Source organism: Vicugna pacos, chromosome 13, assembly GCF_048564905.1.
Source record: "Vicugna pacos chromosome 13, VicPac4, whole genome shotgun sequence".
In the NCBI taxonomy this organism is placed as follows: domain Eukaryota; kingdom Metazoa; phylum Chordata; class Mammalia; order Artiodactyla; family Camelidae; genus Vicugna; species Vicugna pacos.
The window spans coordinates 52,733,232-52,748,729 of NC_132999.1; the positions used below are offsets into that span (position 1 = coordinate 52,733,232).

The 15,498-nt window shown below is 55.7% G+C and overlaps 1 protein-coding gene across 32 annotated transcripts in view; it reads left to right on the forward strand.

Annotated features, from left to right (window-relative positions):
- The window catches only part of RAP1GAP (RAP1 GTPase activating protein), a 62,670-nt gene that overhangs the window by 32,486 nt on the left and 14,686 nt on the right, over nucleotides 1–15,498 (forward strand). For 30 of the 32 annotated variants that reach the window (XR_012079429.1, XR_012079433.1, XR_012079434.1 and 27 more), the window contains 8 exons: nucleotides 2,212–2,305; nucleotides 8,568–8,603; nucleotides 9,573–9,620; nucleotides 10,849–10,887; nucleotides 11,367–11,552; nucleotides 13,778–13,881; nucleotides 14,155–14,233; nucleotides 14,628–14,681. Coding sequence is in view for 13 of the 32 variants with exons in the window: in XM_072975166.1 (XP_072831267.1) it covers nucleotides 2,212–2,305; nucleotides 8,568–8,603; nucleotides 9,573–9,620; nucleotides 10,849–10,887; nucleotides 11,367–11,552; nucleotides 13,778–13,881; nucleotides 14,155–14,233; nucleotides 14,628–14,681 (640 nt within the window). In the remaining 19 variants the exon portion in view is untranslated. Of the gene's footprint in view, nucleotides 1–2,211; nucleotides 2,306–5,850; nucleotides 6,099–6,974; nucleotides 6,998–8,567; nucleotides 8,604–9,572; nucleotides 9,621–10,848; nucleotides 10,888–11,366; nucleotides 11,553–13,777; nucleotides 13,882–14,154; nucleotides 14,234–14,627; nucleotides 14,682–15,498 lie in introns of those variants that run through there. The other 2 variants (XR_012079422.1, XR_012079427.1) reach the window with 2 other exon arrangements.

The following is a 15,498-nucleotide window of genomic DNA, read 5'->3' on the forward strand; positions in this document are numbered from 1 at the left end:
GTTGCCTCTGAGGCGGGGGCTCTGGCCAGCTGGGAACTGGAGAGCTGAGGGCCTTGGGCAGGGTTCCGAGGGAAACCAGAGCCCTCTTGTCTTGCAAGATCTACTGAGTCCTGAGCTAACATGAGCCGTGGCATCCAGACACAGGGAAACTGAGGCAGGTCCTAGAAGGCGGGCGTGTTAGGGAGCTGCTGCCAGGCTGACCTGCAGCGGCCACGGTCTGAGCCTTGGGGAATGAGAAGGGGTGGACAGAAGGACAGTGCCTGATTAGCTTAATCCTGGACAAAAACCTCCACTCAGCAGCCAGGGCCACCAAGACAGTGGTCCCCACCATCCTGGGCTTCAACCTCAGGACTTCCTGGTCCTTGGACAGCCTCTGCTCTCCATCCCACTGGCATTGGCCTTGCTCAGTCAAGAGCATGGGCTTTAAATTCTGTCTCTGTCACCCACTTGCTGGGAGAAGTGGCTTCGTCTCTCTGAGCTTCAGTTTCTCCATCTGTAAAAATGGGGATAGATAATGCCAACCTCTTAGCACTATAGTGAGGCTGTAACATGCCTAACATAGTTCCAGGCTCCGGGTAGGTCTCAAGAGTCCCCACAGCAGCCTCAGTGGAATTTGCTTGGACCATTTCTATGGGCCCCTCTCCACTTCCCCTTCCCCAGATTCTCCCCATGTCACTGCACCTTATAATCTACAGGAACCTTTGTTTAGGCCATTCCCTTGCTCACAAACCTTTACTGCCTTCCTACTGCCAACATGCATTCACTCATTTACTCATCCATTCAACAAATTCTTAATGAGACCCTAATGTGGGGAGCCAGAGTTTACCACGAATGAATGGATATCAAGGAATTCACTGGGTAAATACCTACTAGCTGCCCAGGCTCTATGATGAATTTTTCTGGAAACTGAGAATGAGAGAGGTGTGTCACTGACTTAAAGTCACACAGCAGGTGAGTCCCAGCAGGCCTGAGACTGTCTCCCTCACACTGATGCCACAAACCTAAAATGCCACTGTCACCATATCTATCCTCTGGGTCAAGCACTGCCCAGTGCAAGGCCCCCTTTTAAGATGCCTGCACCCCTGGGAGGTGGAGAGGCATCTGGTGCCTGTAGCAGGGCTGTGGGCCATCCCTCTGAGCCATTTCTGTCCAAGTAGTTGGGCCCAGGGGAGTCAGCAGCAGGGCTCAGAGCTTCCTCAGGGTCTTCTTCCTGGACCAGGTTCCCACAGGCACTTCCCCTCTTGGGGTGTGGCAGGCCCAGCTCCGCCTGACTCAAGCTCGATGTGAGCCGAATGACTCACCCTCTCAGAGCCAGCCTCGGTGGAGGGACTGAGGTGGGGGTGCAGCCACATCAGGGTGGCCCTGGGCAGTGGGCGGAAGCCAGGCCTGCTTGCCCAGCCCTGGACGACCTGGGTCCCAGGAACCACCAGGCACTTCCTCTTCCTGACCCCAGAGGTGGCCTCCTCCTAGGCTTTCTAGGGTAGCAGGAGCTGACTTCACCCTCACCAGACCTGCTTCCTTTCCTCAGGGAGGGGTGTGGGTGTGGGCAAAGAGTCTGGGCTTGGAGTCAGTCAAGCCTCGCTCAGATGCTGGCTCTGCCGCTGACCAGATGTATGACCTCTGCGTGCCTCGTCATCTGGAAAGTGGGAATACCATTGCGGTGACGAGTCTGTGCCCTTAGGCCTGGAAAGAGGGGCTCGGCACAGGGCCTGGCACATAGTAGGCCTAATGAGTGTCGGTTATTGTTACTACCACTAACCATAGCAGTGACCAGGGTGCCCTCTCAGCCTTAAAGCTGCTGTCTCCCTGAAGGCTCTGGGGGGTGGTGCTTAGAGGCTGGGGGGTACCCCTGCTTAGTCCAGAGGTCAGGGTTCAGCTCTTTACAGCAACCCTCACTGCCCCTGCCTCAGTCTACCCATCTTTAGAATGGGCTGTGGACATCCTCTTGGCTGGAGTGTGGGTTAGGGAGGCCTAATAGAGAGCTTGGAGAGAGATTCTGTCCACATCTCTGATCTCTGGGGAAGGAGAGCCTGTTTGGCAGCCCTGTTCAAGAAGCCCCTCCTCTTTTGCCTCCTGGAGAACCAAGACTCCCTCCTCCAAGATACCTGTCCCCCCTAATGTCTCCCACTCTGAGAGTGACTCTTCCTCCCAAAGTTTACAAATCTCCCAACCTGGGGCCCTCCCTGACCTCAGACTCTTCTTCTCTTTCAGGAGGAGTGATGGGCAGAACCAGCGCTTCCCTCAGGCACTAGACCTGCCACGAGTGGACTTAGTTCCCTCCCACACTGCTTCACTCTACCCTAAGGTAAGTGCCCCCCTACCCACAGCCCCCGGTCTAGAGACCCCCCAGGGCTGAGGGACACCTAAGAATGACTACTGGGCAGAGGTAGAACATTCAAGTAGATGCTGCTTGGGGTTTAGCCCCCACAAGGGGACACCACTCCTCACCCCTGGGTGAGCCTGGTATAGTCTCAGAGGTTGAACCAGGGCCTGTAGCACTATTGGGGGTGGGGGGCAAAAAAGCTGGAGATAAACTGGCCAAACAGCTATTCTTCCTTATCCTCATCATCAGCATCACCATCAGTCTCCTCAGCTGTAAATCGGGTGTGATGATAATACCCCGCCTCACAGGGCTACTGTGAGGATTAAACGCAAAAGTGCTGGTAAAACATTCCATGCACAATATCTGGCACAGACGAAGAGCCCTACAAATGAGGCTATTATTTGCTGTTATCATCAAAATCAAATGTTTGCCCAGCACTTGACCTGTGCCAGACTTTGTGCTGGTCACTGAGGTGCCAGAAATCAATCTGACACAGACCCTGCTCTCAAGGAGCCATAGCCCAGTTAAGAGATAAATTGCCAAACAACTTACAAGGAGTGTCAAATACGAGTAATAACCACTAGCATTTATTGAGATTTACTATGTGCTAGGTGGGTACCTAATGCTTTATATGCCATATCTCATTTCATCTTCAAACTATAAGTACCATGTACTTATATGAGTACTATTACTAGTCTCATTTTGCAGATGAGAAAATCGAGGCTCAGAGAAGTTAAGTTACTTGCTCAAAGACACACAGGTAGGATGAGATGAGGCCAGGACTGGAACTCAGGCTGTCTGGCCGGAGTGCCTGGTCTGGTGGCTTCTCTAATGCAGAGGATACTCACTTTTGCAGTACACTTTACTGTTTCTAAATCACGTCCACAGACATCATGCCTCTTGGTCCTGAGGTGGTAGGCAGTCTCCAGATGAGGATCCAGATGCTCAGAGAGGTGAACTGGTTTTCCCAAGATCACACAGCCAGGAAATAGCAGGGGCAAGATCTGCCAAGCTCTTTCCCCAGAGATCTGACCTGGAACAAGGGCCATCTACGTCTCCTAGGCTGGGAGGGCATATAGCCAAGGAATGGTGCCCATATAGGGGATCACCACCTCCAAGGGGTTCCCAAGTGGGGGCCCTAGGGACCATGTTGGGGGTTCCTGAGATCCTCTCCTGTCTCTGCCTGGGTAACAGCCCAAGACTAGTTCATGATCCTGGGATTTGGCAGGAAAGAAGTGACTCCATGGCAGCTGGGTTCAGGAGTGAGGCTCCCATTTCCTCTCCCCCAAGCATCCAGTAGGAGGCCTGGGTTCGCTTCCCATCCCTGAGCCTCAGTGTTCTCATCAGAAAAATGAGGGTTAGAATAGCCCATCGCCCTGAGTCTTGCCTTCTCAGATTAGCTCTGAGCTGCCTCCCCTCAGACTTCCTGGCCTCTGCCCAGTTTGGCTAGAAGCCTCCGTTTGTGCCAGTACAGCCCAGACGGCTACGGGCTCCAAATTGCCCCACCCCGACAGCCCACACCCACCCCAGAATCAAGACACAGTCTGTAGATAGAATGATCTACAGGAAAGGAAATCAGGGCCCAGAGAGACTGAGTGATCCATCTGATCCCCAGCAAATCAGTGGTGGGGAGGAGAGTCCCAGGCCTGTGACACATCCTCCATCCCCCTCCGCCAGCTCTGCGCACATTTATCATGTTGATGGTGGAGCCAGTCTGAGGGGCAAGTGACTCCCTCTGCCAATGGGCAAATCCCTGCTCCTCTCTGGGCCTCAGTTTCTCAACTGTGAAACAGAGCTGACAGTTCCTTCTCTACCCACCTTGCCAGCTTGCAATTGGGTGATGACTGTGAAAGTAATTTTGGAAAGTTGAAATTAGGAATCCGAACTATTACCAGCTTCATTACATTCCCAGGGCAAGAGAGAACACCCAGAAGGGACATTCCCTTCTCATTGGGAAGCCACATTTGTACAGACACTGAGCTACCCAGGACCCTGACCCCCTGTAAGAGTTTTTCCACTTGAGGATTTAGGAATCTGCATACATGTACATGCACAGTCTCCCCACACCTACATACATGGATACATTCACATGACTGCAAATGTATTCAGATGCATGTGTGTACAGATACAAACACACAAATACATACACCCAAGATGTCCGTGCACACACAGCCACATCTGGTCTCAGAGTTACACATACACACAGCTGCATGCACACACGTGCACATCCTCCACTCTGGGGACACAGACATCTTGGGGATGCAAGCAGGTCTTGCCTCCTTTCAGTGTGGGAATGAATATTTCTTTGGTTGCATTTCGATGGGTGCCCGGAAGTGCTCAGGCCTGGAAGTGCCTGTGTAAATCAATATTTGCTGCTGTTAATTATTAAAAACAAAGCTACACCGTGTCTGGAACACACATCTCCAGAGTTCCCCCCCTCCGGCTTCCTGGGCTCCAATCTGACCCAGGGCCAGGTCTGAGGGAAAGGAAGGCACAATGCCTTCCTTCCAGGAGCCCTTGCCCCTGGAGATGGAGAGTGGTGGGTAGCTGCCAGCAGCTCCTTCAGGAAGCTGAAGAGAGGTTGGATACTGAGCTGGTGGGCAGCCCTGCCCTGCAGGGTCTGAAGCAGTTGGTGTTGACTTGGCCACAGCTCAGGAAGCAATTGCCGCTTCCCCAGCATCTGTCTAAGGAGGGAGTGCTGAAGTCCTGCACCCACTGTACAGTGGCAGACACAATGTAGGGTCAGCCGGTAGGGCCTGCAGAGGCCTTATATTTTACAGATGGGGAACCTGAGGCCTGCAGAGGTGGCAGGGACTCACTCAAGTCTACTCAGCATGTTGTAGCAAGGGCAGAGCTAGAACTCACATATCCTGAAGTCCTCTCCATGTGTGGAGACTTGGCAGCTCCTGTTCCCTCCCTCCCCCAGGATCTGGGGCAGTTAGGGACAGGTATGAGCATGGGACCTGGGGAAGGGAGAGTACAGGCCAGCCATTGTCAGACGTTAGGGGGCGGGTGAAGGTGAGGAGGAGGGAGAGGAAAGAGCTCCAATCCTTTCCCTGGATTCCTAGTTCTGATTCTGTGTGATCTTGAGCATCGTATTTTATGTCTTGGAATCTATTTTCTCTTCTGTAAAATGAGGATGCCACTCGTATCTTCTGAGTCGTGGGGAGAAGATGAGACTTGTAAAGGGTCAGACATTAAGTAGATGCTCAGCAAAAGCCCTCTGTCTCCAAGGTAAACCCCTCCACCCCTTCCTCCCCGGTTTCACAGCCCAGCCCAAGAAGCCCGTCCCTGAAACCCTGAGGCGGGGTACCCAGAGTTTGGGAAATTAGAGGCGGGCTTGGGATGCGCTGGAGAGCCTGGGGGTTCCAAAGGGCCCGCGAGCGGAGAGCTCCCAGCGCGCTAACAAGAGCGCGCAGGCGCAGTGTTAAAGGACCGCACCGGGGCGGGGCCTCCTGTGTTCCCGCCCCGGATCTCCGAAAGCCCCGCCCCTGCCCCCGCGCCGCCCGTACCTGGCGCCCCGCCCCCTCGGGGCCCGGCCGGCGGGCTAACTAAGCGCAGGCAGCGCGTCGCCGGAGCCCGGAGCCGGGAGCGCGGAGCTCGGCGCTGCGGGGCCCGGGCGGGGGCTCGCGCGGGCCGGAGCCGGCTGGGCCAGCTGAAGCGCCACGGGGTCGGGGGCCGGGGCCGGGCAGGGCTCGGGATGGCTCAGCCGCGGCCCCTGGCGCCCCCGGGCCGTCCGCGGAGGGGCTCGCTACCCGCTGGGGCCGGCTGGCAGGTGAGGACCAGGACGAAGGCGGCCTGGCTGAGGGGGTCCGCGGGAGCCAGTCAGCCCGACTTCCTCGGAGACCAGCAGGCTCTGCCTCAGCCAGGACGGGTGTGTGAGGCTCCGTCATGGAGGGTGTGTTAGCTTCTCTGGGCTAACACCCGGCCACTGCGGCCACAGGGCACACCCCTGCCTTGGGGTCCCGGGCCTTGGGCTCTTTCTGCAGCTGCCTATGGAACAGAGTGCCCGTGGTGACACTGTGACTCTGGGCTACAGGGGCACTCTGTGTGTGTGTGTGTGTGTGTGTGTGTGTGTTTGTGTGTGTGTGTGTGTGTGTGAGAGAGAGAGAGAGACAGAGAGACAGAGAGACAGAGAGACTAGCCTCTGGACCACTTCATCTATCCCCTCCTCCATTTAGGAGGGGTCTGAATGTCACAGTGTAACTTTGCTTGGCGCCCTGAGCCACTTTGCTCACAGCCTTTCATGTTTCAGAGTGCCTGATGCACTAGCAAGCCTGTATCTGTGGGTGTCACTTGTTGCTGTGTGTGTGCTCTGGGTGACAGTACCATGTGTCAATGTTTATGTGACTGTGACTCCCGGTGCCTTGTTCCTGGCCACGTTAGGTCACCGGAGTGGGGTACTCTGGGAGACATCAGTGCACCCCATCACTGTCGTGCTGGGGCTATGCTGGGCTGAGGTGGTGTGGCTAACCCAGGCATAGATGCTGATGTTTCTGTTGTATAAGGTGTTGGGTTGACAGGTGTGTTTGTCTGCCTGGATTGCAGATGTGTGTCTGGTCTCTGCTGTAACTGCCTATGGAATTGTCTCTTCCAAGCTCAGAAGTGTTGGGTGTGGCCAGAGGGGTCCATGGGTCAGCGTCTCCTGTGGACTTCTGTCATGCATTTTACAGGGTAGGTTTTGCCTCTGTGGGCAGGCCTTAGAGTGTGCACATGGGGTGTCTGTCTCGTGATCTTTGGCAGAGCTCCGTGTGTGTGTGTTTGTGTGTGTGTGTTTGTGTGTGTGTGTGGTTCAAACCTGTGCCCCTCATCCTTGGTGATTAACCACTCCTACAGTTTCTGCCTGCTTTTTCGTTTTCTCAGAACTCCTTTTATATTATGGGATCAAGTCTGTCTTGTCTGTTACACAAGGTGTGTGACTCTGATGTGGAAGGGTGAACAAGTGCGTGGGAGTGGGGCTCTGTGTCTCAGTTTCCGTGAACATACCTGCCTGTATCTGTGACTGCATGTTATTGTATCTCTCGGCACACAGATGTGAGAGTGATTTTGTGGTGTTTGTGTAGCTTCGTGAGCAATTGCTGGTGTGCAGATCTGCATAGGGCTGGGTTTGCATTTGTGTGTGTGGCGCTTGCAGGGCATGGACCTGTGTGTATGTGTGAGTGAGTGTGCTGTTGTGAAATGTAGGACACTGACACGTGTATTTGTATGTTAGCATGTAGCTCTGTGTCTAAGAGTTGATGTGTACAGACCCAGTGGGTTTGTGTGTGTGGGTTTCTGTGTGTTTTCTTTCTTTGGTACAGTGAGACTGCGTTTAAATATTGGTGTACAGGCTGCTGTGTTTTAGAGGGAGAGAGAGAGGGAGAGTGTGTTTCTCGGTGCACAACCCCATAGCAAATATGTGTGAGCTCAGCCAGTGCTCCCACTGGACTGCAGGAGCTGACTGAATTGAGGCCTTGGAGGTGCTGGGGGAGGGGCACCATCTTAGAGACCCTGGGGGTTCCCAGGCCCAGCCCCCAGCCCCGCCAGCCTGCAAGGATGCTGCCTTCCAGGAAAGCTTGTAGGGAGTTGGCGCTAGAGAGGCTGAAGCTGCCAAGCACAGCTGGCAGATGCCCAGGTTAACCCTGTGTGTGCCCTGGCTAGCCTCGGGAGAGGCTGGCTGGAGCCTGAGTGGGGAGGAGGGGGTGTGTGTGGACTCACACGCAGGTGTTGGGCCAGTGGGACATCCCAGCGTTCTCTCCCCCAGCAGCGCCCCCAGGCCACACTGCTTGGGAGAGAGGGTGAGATCCTTTTCCAAGAGAGGCAGGTGGAACCACAGACCCTCCTGTGAGGATCCCAGCCGGGCTTGTCTCTGGCGCTGGGACCTGGGGCCCTTCTGAGAGGTCTGTGGGCTGATCCTGGCACTGCCACCCTTGCAGTGACATGGGGAAGATGTCTCTCCCCAAGGGTCGCAGCCTTCTTTGTTTGAAGCAGCAGCCTTCTCCATTAGGGAAGGGGACTCAGTGGGGTGGGCTCCCTGGGGAGGGTGCTGGGCTTTGGATGGACTTCCCTTGGCAGTTGGTCAAAGTCTGTGGGTCAGAGGCACAGAGTCCCGTCCTATGATGTCCCCTCCACTCCCTCTTGCTGCTCGGTGGTTGTTCAGAGTTGGGGGACCAGGAGACTCGGGCGTGGGTGGAGACTTCTCGGGGACTTAGCAGGATCAGCTGGGCACCTGAGGGCTGACCTGCTCTCTCCATCTCTGTTGCAGAACACAGATCTGTTTGAGATGATTGAAAAGATGCAGGTGAGGTGGGCTCTGTAGCCTTTTCTGGGAGCCACAGAAGGGGCTGGGCTGGGGGTGAGGAGGCCCTTGCTGTATCTCCAGCCCTACATCTCTCTGAGGACAGGCCGAGAGCTCTTATACACTGTGCCAGGAGGAGATGGTGGCAGTGTGTGGTTGTCCAGAGCCTTCTGCCTAGGGGTCAGAAGAGAGGATGAGGGGTTAATGGTGCCCAACTCCCTGACTAACCCAAGGGCCCAGGCCCCACTTGCGTCTCCCCCGCTCCCTTCCCTGTATAGGTTGTTGGGGTCAGTGCTTCAACCCACCCCCACATACACACACCATCCCCCATCTCCCAAGAGGCAGGACAGGCTCTGCAGGACCCCCATGTGGAATGGGAGGAGAGATAGATGCCAGGGCACAGGGCAAGGGGCAACCGGAGGCTCTGCTGCAGGTATGGGGAGGTGCTAATGAGCTAGGCAGCACCCCCCCCAATCTATCTGACTCCTGCCCAACCCCCACTCACCAGCCCTGGTCTTCCAGGCACTTGTTTGTTGTTTTGTTTGGGTATGTGTTGGAAGGTGGACAAGGGACTTGAACAGACCTTAGGAGCTTTCTCTGATGTCCGTTCACCATCCAAACCCTCTTTTGTGCCATCTTCCTGCTTCTCTGCCTCTGTTAGTCTTTCTGTCTCTACCTCTCCCCCTCCTTCTCTCTCTCTTTCCCTCTCTCCCCATCACAAGCATGCACACTGCCCCTGCCCTGACTCCCGGCGGCAATATACAGGCACAGAGCACCCAATTCTCCCTGCTGCTCCTGGCCTCCCTCAGTCCAGGTTGCTTCCAGGAGGGCCAGCCCTGCAGAGGCCTGAGTAATCCTGCCAGCCAGCACCCTGCCCTGGGAGCACCCCCACATCACCATCTCCCTGGAAGGGGTACTGCCTCTGGTGGGCATGGGAGGGGTGTAACGGGGTGTGCCTGCTTCTCTTCGCAGGGAAGCAGGATGGATGAACAACGATGCTCCTTCCCACCACCCCTCAAAGTAGGTGTGAAGCTGGCCCCAGTCCCCCCTTCTGGGGGCTGTCAGCTTCCAGGACAGCGCTCTCCAAAGGGCTTGGGGAGGGAGGGGGTTGGGAAGGGGAGGCAGACTCCCTCTCTGGGGTGGGGGTGGGGCCTGGGAAGTGCAGCCCCAGCCAAGCAGCCAGCCCTGGAGAATCCTGCACCCTTTCAAAGTGGTCTTACTTACTGTGGGCTAGGTCCTGGGGCCAAGAGCATAGCAGGGTACACCCAGCCCTGCCCGTTAGGAGTCTGAGATGTGGAGAACCCTTCCCTTGCTATAGGCCAGGGGCCTTCATTCCAGCTTCTCCCCAATCCATCTACCCCACTGCAAACTCACCCTGCCTCTCCAGGCTTCCCCAAATTGAAGCCCCATCCCTCACGACCGCCTGTTATAAAATGTTTTCTTTGAAACCAGTTATGATCAGCAGGTGCAAGAAGACTCAAACCCAGGACCCAGGAGGCTTACCCTCTCCCACTCCATGTATCTTCTCCCTGGGAGGGCTGAGGGGGAGAGGGAGCCTGGTTGCCCCCCAACCGTCATGAAGAGACTAACAGGAGGCTGGGGACTGAGGGGATGTGAGGAGGCTCTTATTTAGACTCAGAATTTTCTGGGGTTGGAAGCTGCATAGCCCCTCCAGGTAGGCATGCAATTCTATGGTTGGTGATTTGGGACCCCAGCAATCTAAAAAGACTGGTGGCTGGGCCTTGGGGAGTGGGCTCAGGGCTGCAGGGGTGAGGGTTAAAGTGGGGTTCATGGGCACAAGCCTAGTGCTTTGTCCAGAGCAGGGGTTCTCAAAGCAGCATCAGCATCACTTGGGAGCTTGTTAGCCTTTAAATTCTTGGGCCCCACCCAGACCCACAGCATCCGAAACTCTGGGGTTGGGGCACAGCAATCTGTGTTTACGAGCCCTCCAGGTCATTTTGATGCACTGAGAGTCACTGGTCCAGAGGCAGTGAGCCTCCTTTTCCCCAGGCAGAAAGAGACCGAAAAGAGGCTGCCAGCACTCAGTGAGCTAGGCCTACCTCAGCCCTGCCTCGTGGAGTCACCCCAAGGCAAGCTCTGCCCTACCTGTGAGATGAGGAGCTGAGGACACAGCCCATCTACACCCCCAACCAGCAGGGCTGGCTGGACAGCAGGTGATTTGGGGAGGCTGGAAGTAAGGGCAAGGACCCCACCACAGCTGCACCTCTGCCCTGCTTGTGTTTTGCAGACGGAGGAGGACTACATTCCCTACCCGAGTGTCCACGAGGTAACTGGACCCCACTGAGCTCATCTCTACCCCAAGTCCAGGAGGCGCTCACTCAGGGAGTCTGGACACCTGGGTCCTCCTCTCTGTCAAGAGCGTGACCACAGGTCTTGCTGTAGGGGCTGGAGACTCAGTTTACAGGCCCAAGACTTCAGAGCCCATCCGAACCTTTGGGCCTCTGAGCTAAATATGTTAGCTTCTCCACCAAGGTTTTGCTCCCAGCTCTACCTGTCCCCTCCCTCCACCGCCCCCTAGTCCTTTGAGACTGGGACATGGGGCTCTGTGCATCTGGGTTGGCAGTGGGAGGGAAGGTACCTTGGAGGGGATGGACGTGAGCCCTGGGACCCACAGAGACTCTGGGCTGACCCCTAGTACTCCTTAGCCATGGTAGAAGTGGCTCCAGGTCTGAGTTAAGGGGTGTCCTGGGCCCCAAGCGGGGTACAGTGTGGGTTGGGGTGGCTCTCAGCTGAGTCCTCCTTCAGGTCCTGGGGCGAGAAGGGCCCTTCCCCCTCATTCTGCTGCCCCAGTTTGGGGGCTACTGGATTGAAGGCACCAATCACGAAATCACCAGCATCCCGGAGACGGAGCCACTGCAGTCACCCACAACCAAGGTGAAGCTGGAGTGCAACCCCACAGCCCGCATCTACCGGAAGCACTTTCTCGGCAAGGTGGGTGGCTCACTGGTGTTCAGAGGCTGGGCTGGGGAGATAGTGGGTCACAGTCCAGCCCTGGGGGAGGCTGGGCCTGAGGGGAAGCAGAATCATGGGCTGGGGCTGGGTGACAGTCCCAGAGCTCTGAGTTTCAGGGAGCATGTGTGGTGGATTCATTCGACCAACAAACATTTATTGCAAAAGGCAGTACTGTGGCATAGTGGTTAACAGTAAAGACTGCTGTTTGAATCCTGGCTTTGAATCCTGGCTTTGCCACTTACTACATGGGACGTCAGGCAAGTCATTTACCTTTTCCGGGCCTCTGTTCCCTCATTTGTAAAAATGGAGATACTGATGATACTCACTGCATGACGTTGCTGCCAGCCTTTAATGAGATGATGTTTGTGAGGTGTTCAGACTGGCGTCCGGCTCCTAGTAAGTGCTCAGTCAAGGTGAGCAAATAATGAGCACCAGCTGTGTGCCTGGCCCTGTTCTAGGCACCAGGTATACAGCAGCAAACCAAACAGACCCAGGTAATTCCTTGGGGTGTTGGGGAGCTGTGTGATCTCAATCTGGGCCCAGGGCGTTGGCCAGACGCTGGTGGGTATTGGTGCTAAGGTCGGGGGCCCCGGGAGGGGAAAGGGAGAGGATCCATTGTGACTGAGACTGACCCAGCAGGCTCAGGTTCAGGAGCCATTGCCTGGGGACAACCCCAGAACAGGGCATGGGATTCCACCTCCCAGCTGAACCCTGTGTGTCAAGACAAGACGGACTGCATCCCAGGAGCCAACCCTCTAGAACCTCTTAGTTGGGTCTGGCAGGTGTTGGGATCTGGAGGATTGTGTGGACCCAGCACATAGCTGGTGCTCAGAAAACTTTGCTGAAGGAGTGATGGGACGAGTGACAGAATGAAGGTGGTGCCTTGAGCACAGGAAGATTTGAAGAGGCACAGGCTGGGGGCTCAGAGAAGACATAATGACCAGGGTCAGGTTAACAGCACAGAGAAGAGGGGTCCCAGAGGCTGGCAGAGAGGCAGGGCCACTCCTGACTCCAGGTAGGGTGAATGGGGAAGCACTGGGCCCTGTTCTGTCAGAGGGAGGAGGTCAGGGTGACTTGGGGCATTGACTCCCTCGGACCCTGAGCCCACTCTCCTTGGGCTCCTCTGGGTCCGGCCAGGGGGTTCTGGGGGAAACTCCCTGCTCTGAGGACTTCATTGCCGCTCTCCTTGCCAAATGCTGGCCACTCCCTCTCTGCAGATAAAGCCAAACATTTGAGGGTTTCCATCATTCTATGCCCAAGCAGTACCGAGGGGACTCTGCCCCAGGCCCCTGCAGACTGCCCCTGAGCTGTGGATTTGTGAGGTGTATCCCCTGGCCCCTCTTTCTCCTCCCCCACTTTGAGCACAGGTGTTCACATTTAAGCAGGACTTCCTTCCACAATGACTCCTGGGGCGGGTGTGGCTGGAGAGCCAGCCCCATTCCCAGGGCCTGGGCTGGAGGGGAGTCCAGGGCCAGGTGGGCTGAAATCTTCTGGCACTCCCAGCCTTTGGCTTTGAGACTTCTCCACCTGGAGGTGCCAGCCCTGGGCTCCTGTCTGAGGGGTCCATCCCTGCTGCAGCTTCCCCTGCTCCCTAGGAGGTATTTCTGCCCAACCCTGCAGCTTTTCCAGGTGAGGCAGGAGGGTAGGAACCGTCCTGGTCAGCCACCCGGTATGTGCATGAGATATTTCATTTCCTCATTCTCATGGGCCCTGGCTTCAGGGGCCTCAGAGCCATGGGTTGAGCAATCAGTCAGTTGACATATTTTTATTGAGCACCTACTGTGTGCCCAGCCCTGAGAAGAGCAGGGGCTAGGAGATAGCCGTGTAGGTGCAAATGTGGTCCTGACTTTGCTGAGGACTCAAGAGAGCCAAAGTTACTACAGATGTTCATTGCACACCTACTCTGCACCAGGCACTATCTCTTTCAGTTCCTGCCACCCTTCCACTGGGTAGTTGGCCTCACTCCCATTTTATAGACTGGTAAACTGAGGCACAGAAAGGCAAGGTGACCTCAGGTTACCCAGCTGGCAAGTGACAGCGCTGGGATTTGAAAGCAGGTCTGTCTGAGGCAGTGTGGTATTAGCCGGCGCACCTGCTATTTGGTAAAGGACCTCCAGTCGGAGGTAAGTTGGCTTTCTGGTTTGGTTTCTGGAAGTCTCAAGCTCAGCCTCACCCACTGCCCTGGCCCCCACCTCCCACCACAGGAGCATTTTAATTACTACTCACTGGACACTGCCCTGGGCCACCTTGTCTTCTCACTCAAGTACGATGTCATCGGGGACCAGGAGCACCTGCGACTGCTGCTCAGGTGAGGGTGGGGTGGGGGGACCTGTGACAGCAGTGGGGGCTGAGGTCTTATAATCTAGGAGCCCATCTCATTTTACCCATTCTTCTAATTGAGGCCTAGAGAGGGCCAGGGATTTGCCTGAGGTCACACAGCACGTTAGTGCCCAAGCTAGGCCTGGCCCCCTCATCACCTCTGGACCTCCCTGGGGTCTGCCCTCTCTGGTCTTACTTGGTGTGGAGGAACTCCCATCTCCTTTCCCACTGCCTCACCTCTCACTGGATTTTCTCCTCCCAGGACCAAATGCCGGACATACCACGATGTCATCCCCATCTCCTGCCTCACCGAGTTCCCCAACGTGGTCCAGATGGCAAAGGTGAGGCCTCTGATCCTTCATGTGAGCCCCTTTGGGTGCCCCAGGTGGGCACAGAGGGGGGCTGCAGCCTCGCCTTTGCGCACCCTCATCTTTAGCCCCAGATTATATAGCCTGCATGTTGTGGCCTGTCTCCAGGGTCCTGCCTCTCACATGTTCACACGATATCCACATGCTGGCATATATTCAGGGCTCCTGTCCTCTGCCTGTGTACTCTTTAGAGCATCTTTTGGAGATAAGGGACCCCAGATCTCTGAACCCTATTCTGAGTGACAGCCCCCAGGCCTGCTTTAGCCTTGGTTGTCCCCTCTCCGTTTCTCCTGCTGTCCTCCCCCAGATCTTGGCCAGGGAGGCCCAGAGGCCTCACCCTCAGGCCCTCCCTTATCTCCTCCTGCAGCTGGTGTGTGAAGACGTGAATGTGGATCGATTCTATCCTGTGCTCTATCCCAAGGTATGGCTGGATCTGGGCCCTGCTCAGTGAGGGTGGGTGGGTAATTAGAGGACTGGGTGTTTATTAGGCATCTGCTGTGTGCAGGGTACTTCTTCTAAGTTCTCTCATTTAATCCTCACAATAACCCTGCAAAGTCTGCAGTTTGTGGAAGAGGAACTGGAGGCCCAGAAAGGTTCGGTGCCATTACCGAGGGATTCACAGCAGATAAGGAAGGCCTGCATTTGAACTTAGTGTTGTCCACCTTTGAGGCAAGCCTTACTTACCCTGAAAACTCTCAGTGCCATTTGGGGACCTTCCCAAGGGTAATCTGCACCCCTGAGCCAAGGTACTCCCCTGGCCTTGCCTTCTGACCCTAGAAGGAACCGCCATAAATGCTGCCCCACAGACAGCAGCTGTGGTGATGGGTGTTGGGTTCAAGTCACTGTGACAATGTGGGATAAAGGAAGGCGCTTCTGTCTTCAGCTAGCCAGGGAGGCTTCTTGAAAGAGATGGGTCTTTAAAGACCCTGCACACCCTGTGGCTCTGACTGAATTCTAGAGTGAGGTCAGATCCCTGAAGGGTGGGGTGGTCCAGGAAAGGCCCCTGAAGGAAGGGGCCTCAGAAATTAGACCCTACCTCTCAGTTACAGAAGAGGAAACCGAGGCCCAGGGTAAGGAGAGGAGCTTGCTCACAGCTCCACAGCACATTGAAGGGGCTTGGCCCTTTCTAGAGTGACGAGCTGGGTTTACAGAAAAGTCAAGGAACGAGCTGGGTATTAGAGCAGAGTAGAGGCGGGAGCTTATGGGCAGAACTCAGGAGCAATGAGCTTAAGCTTCGG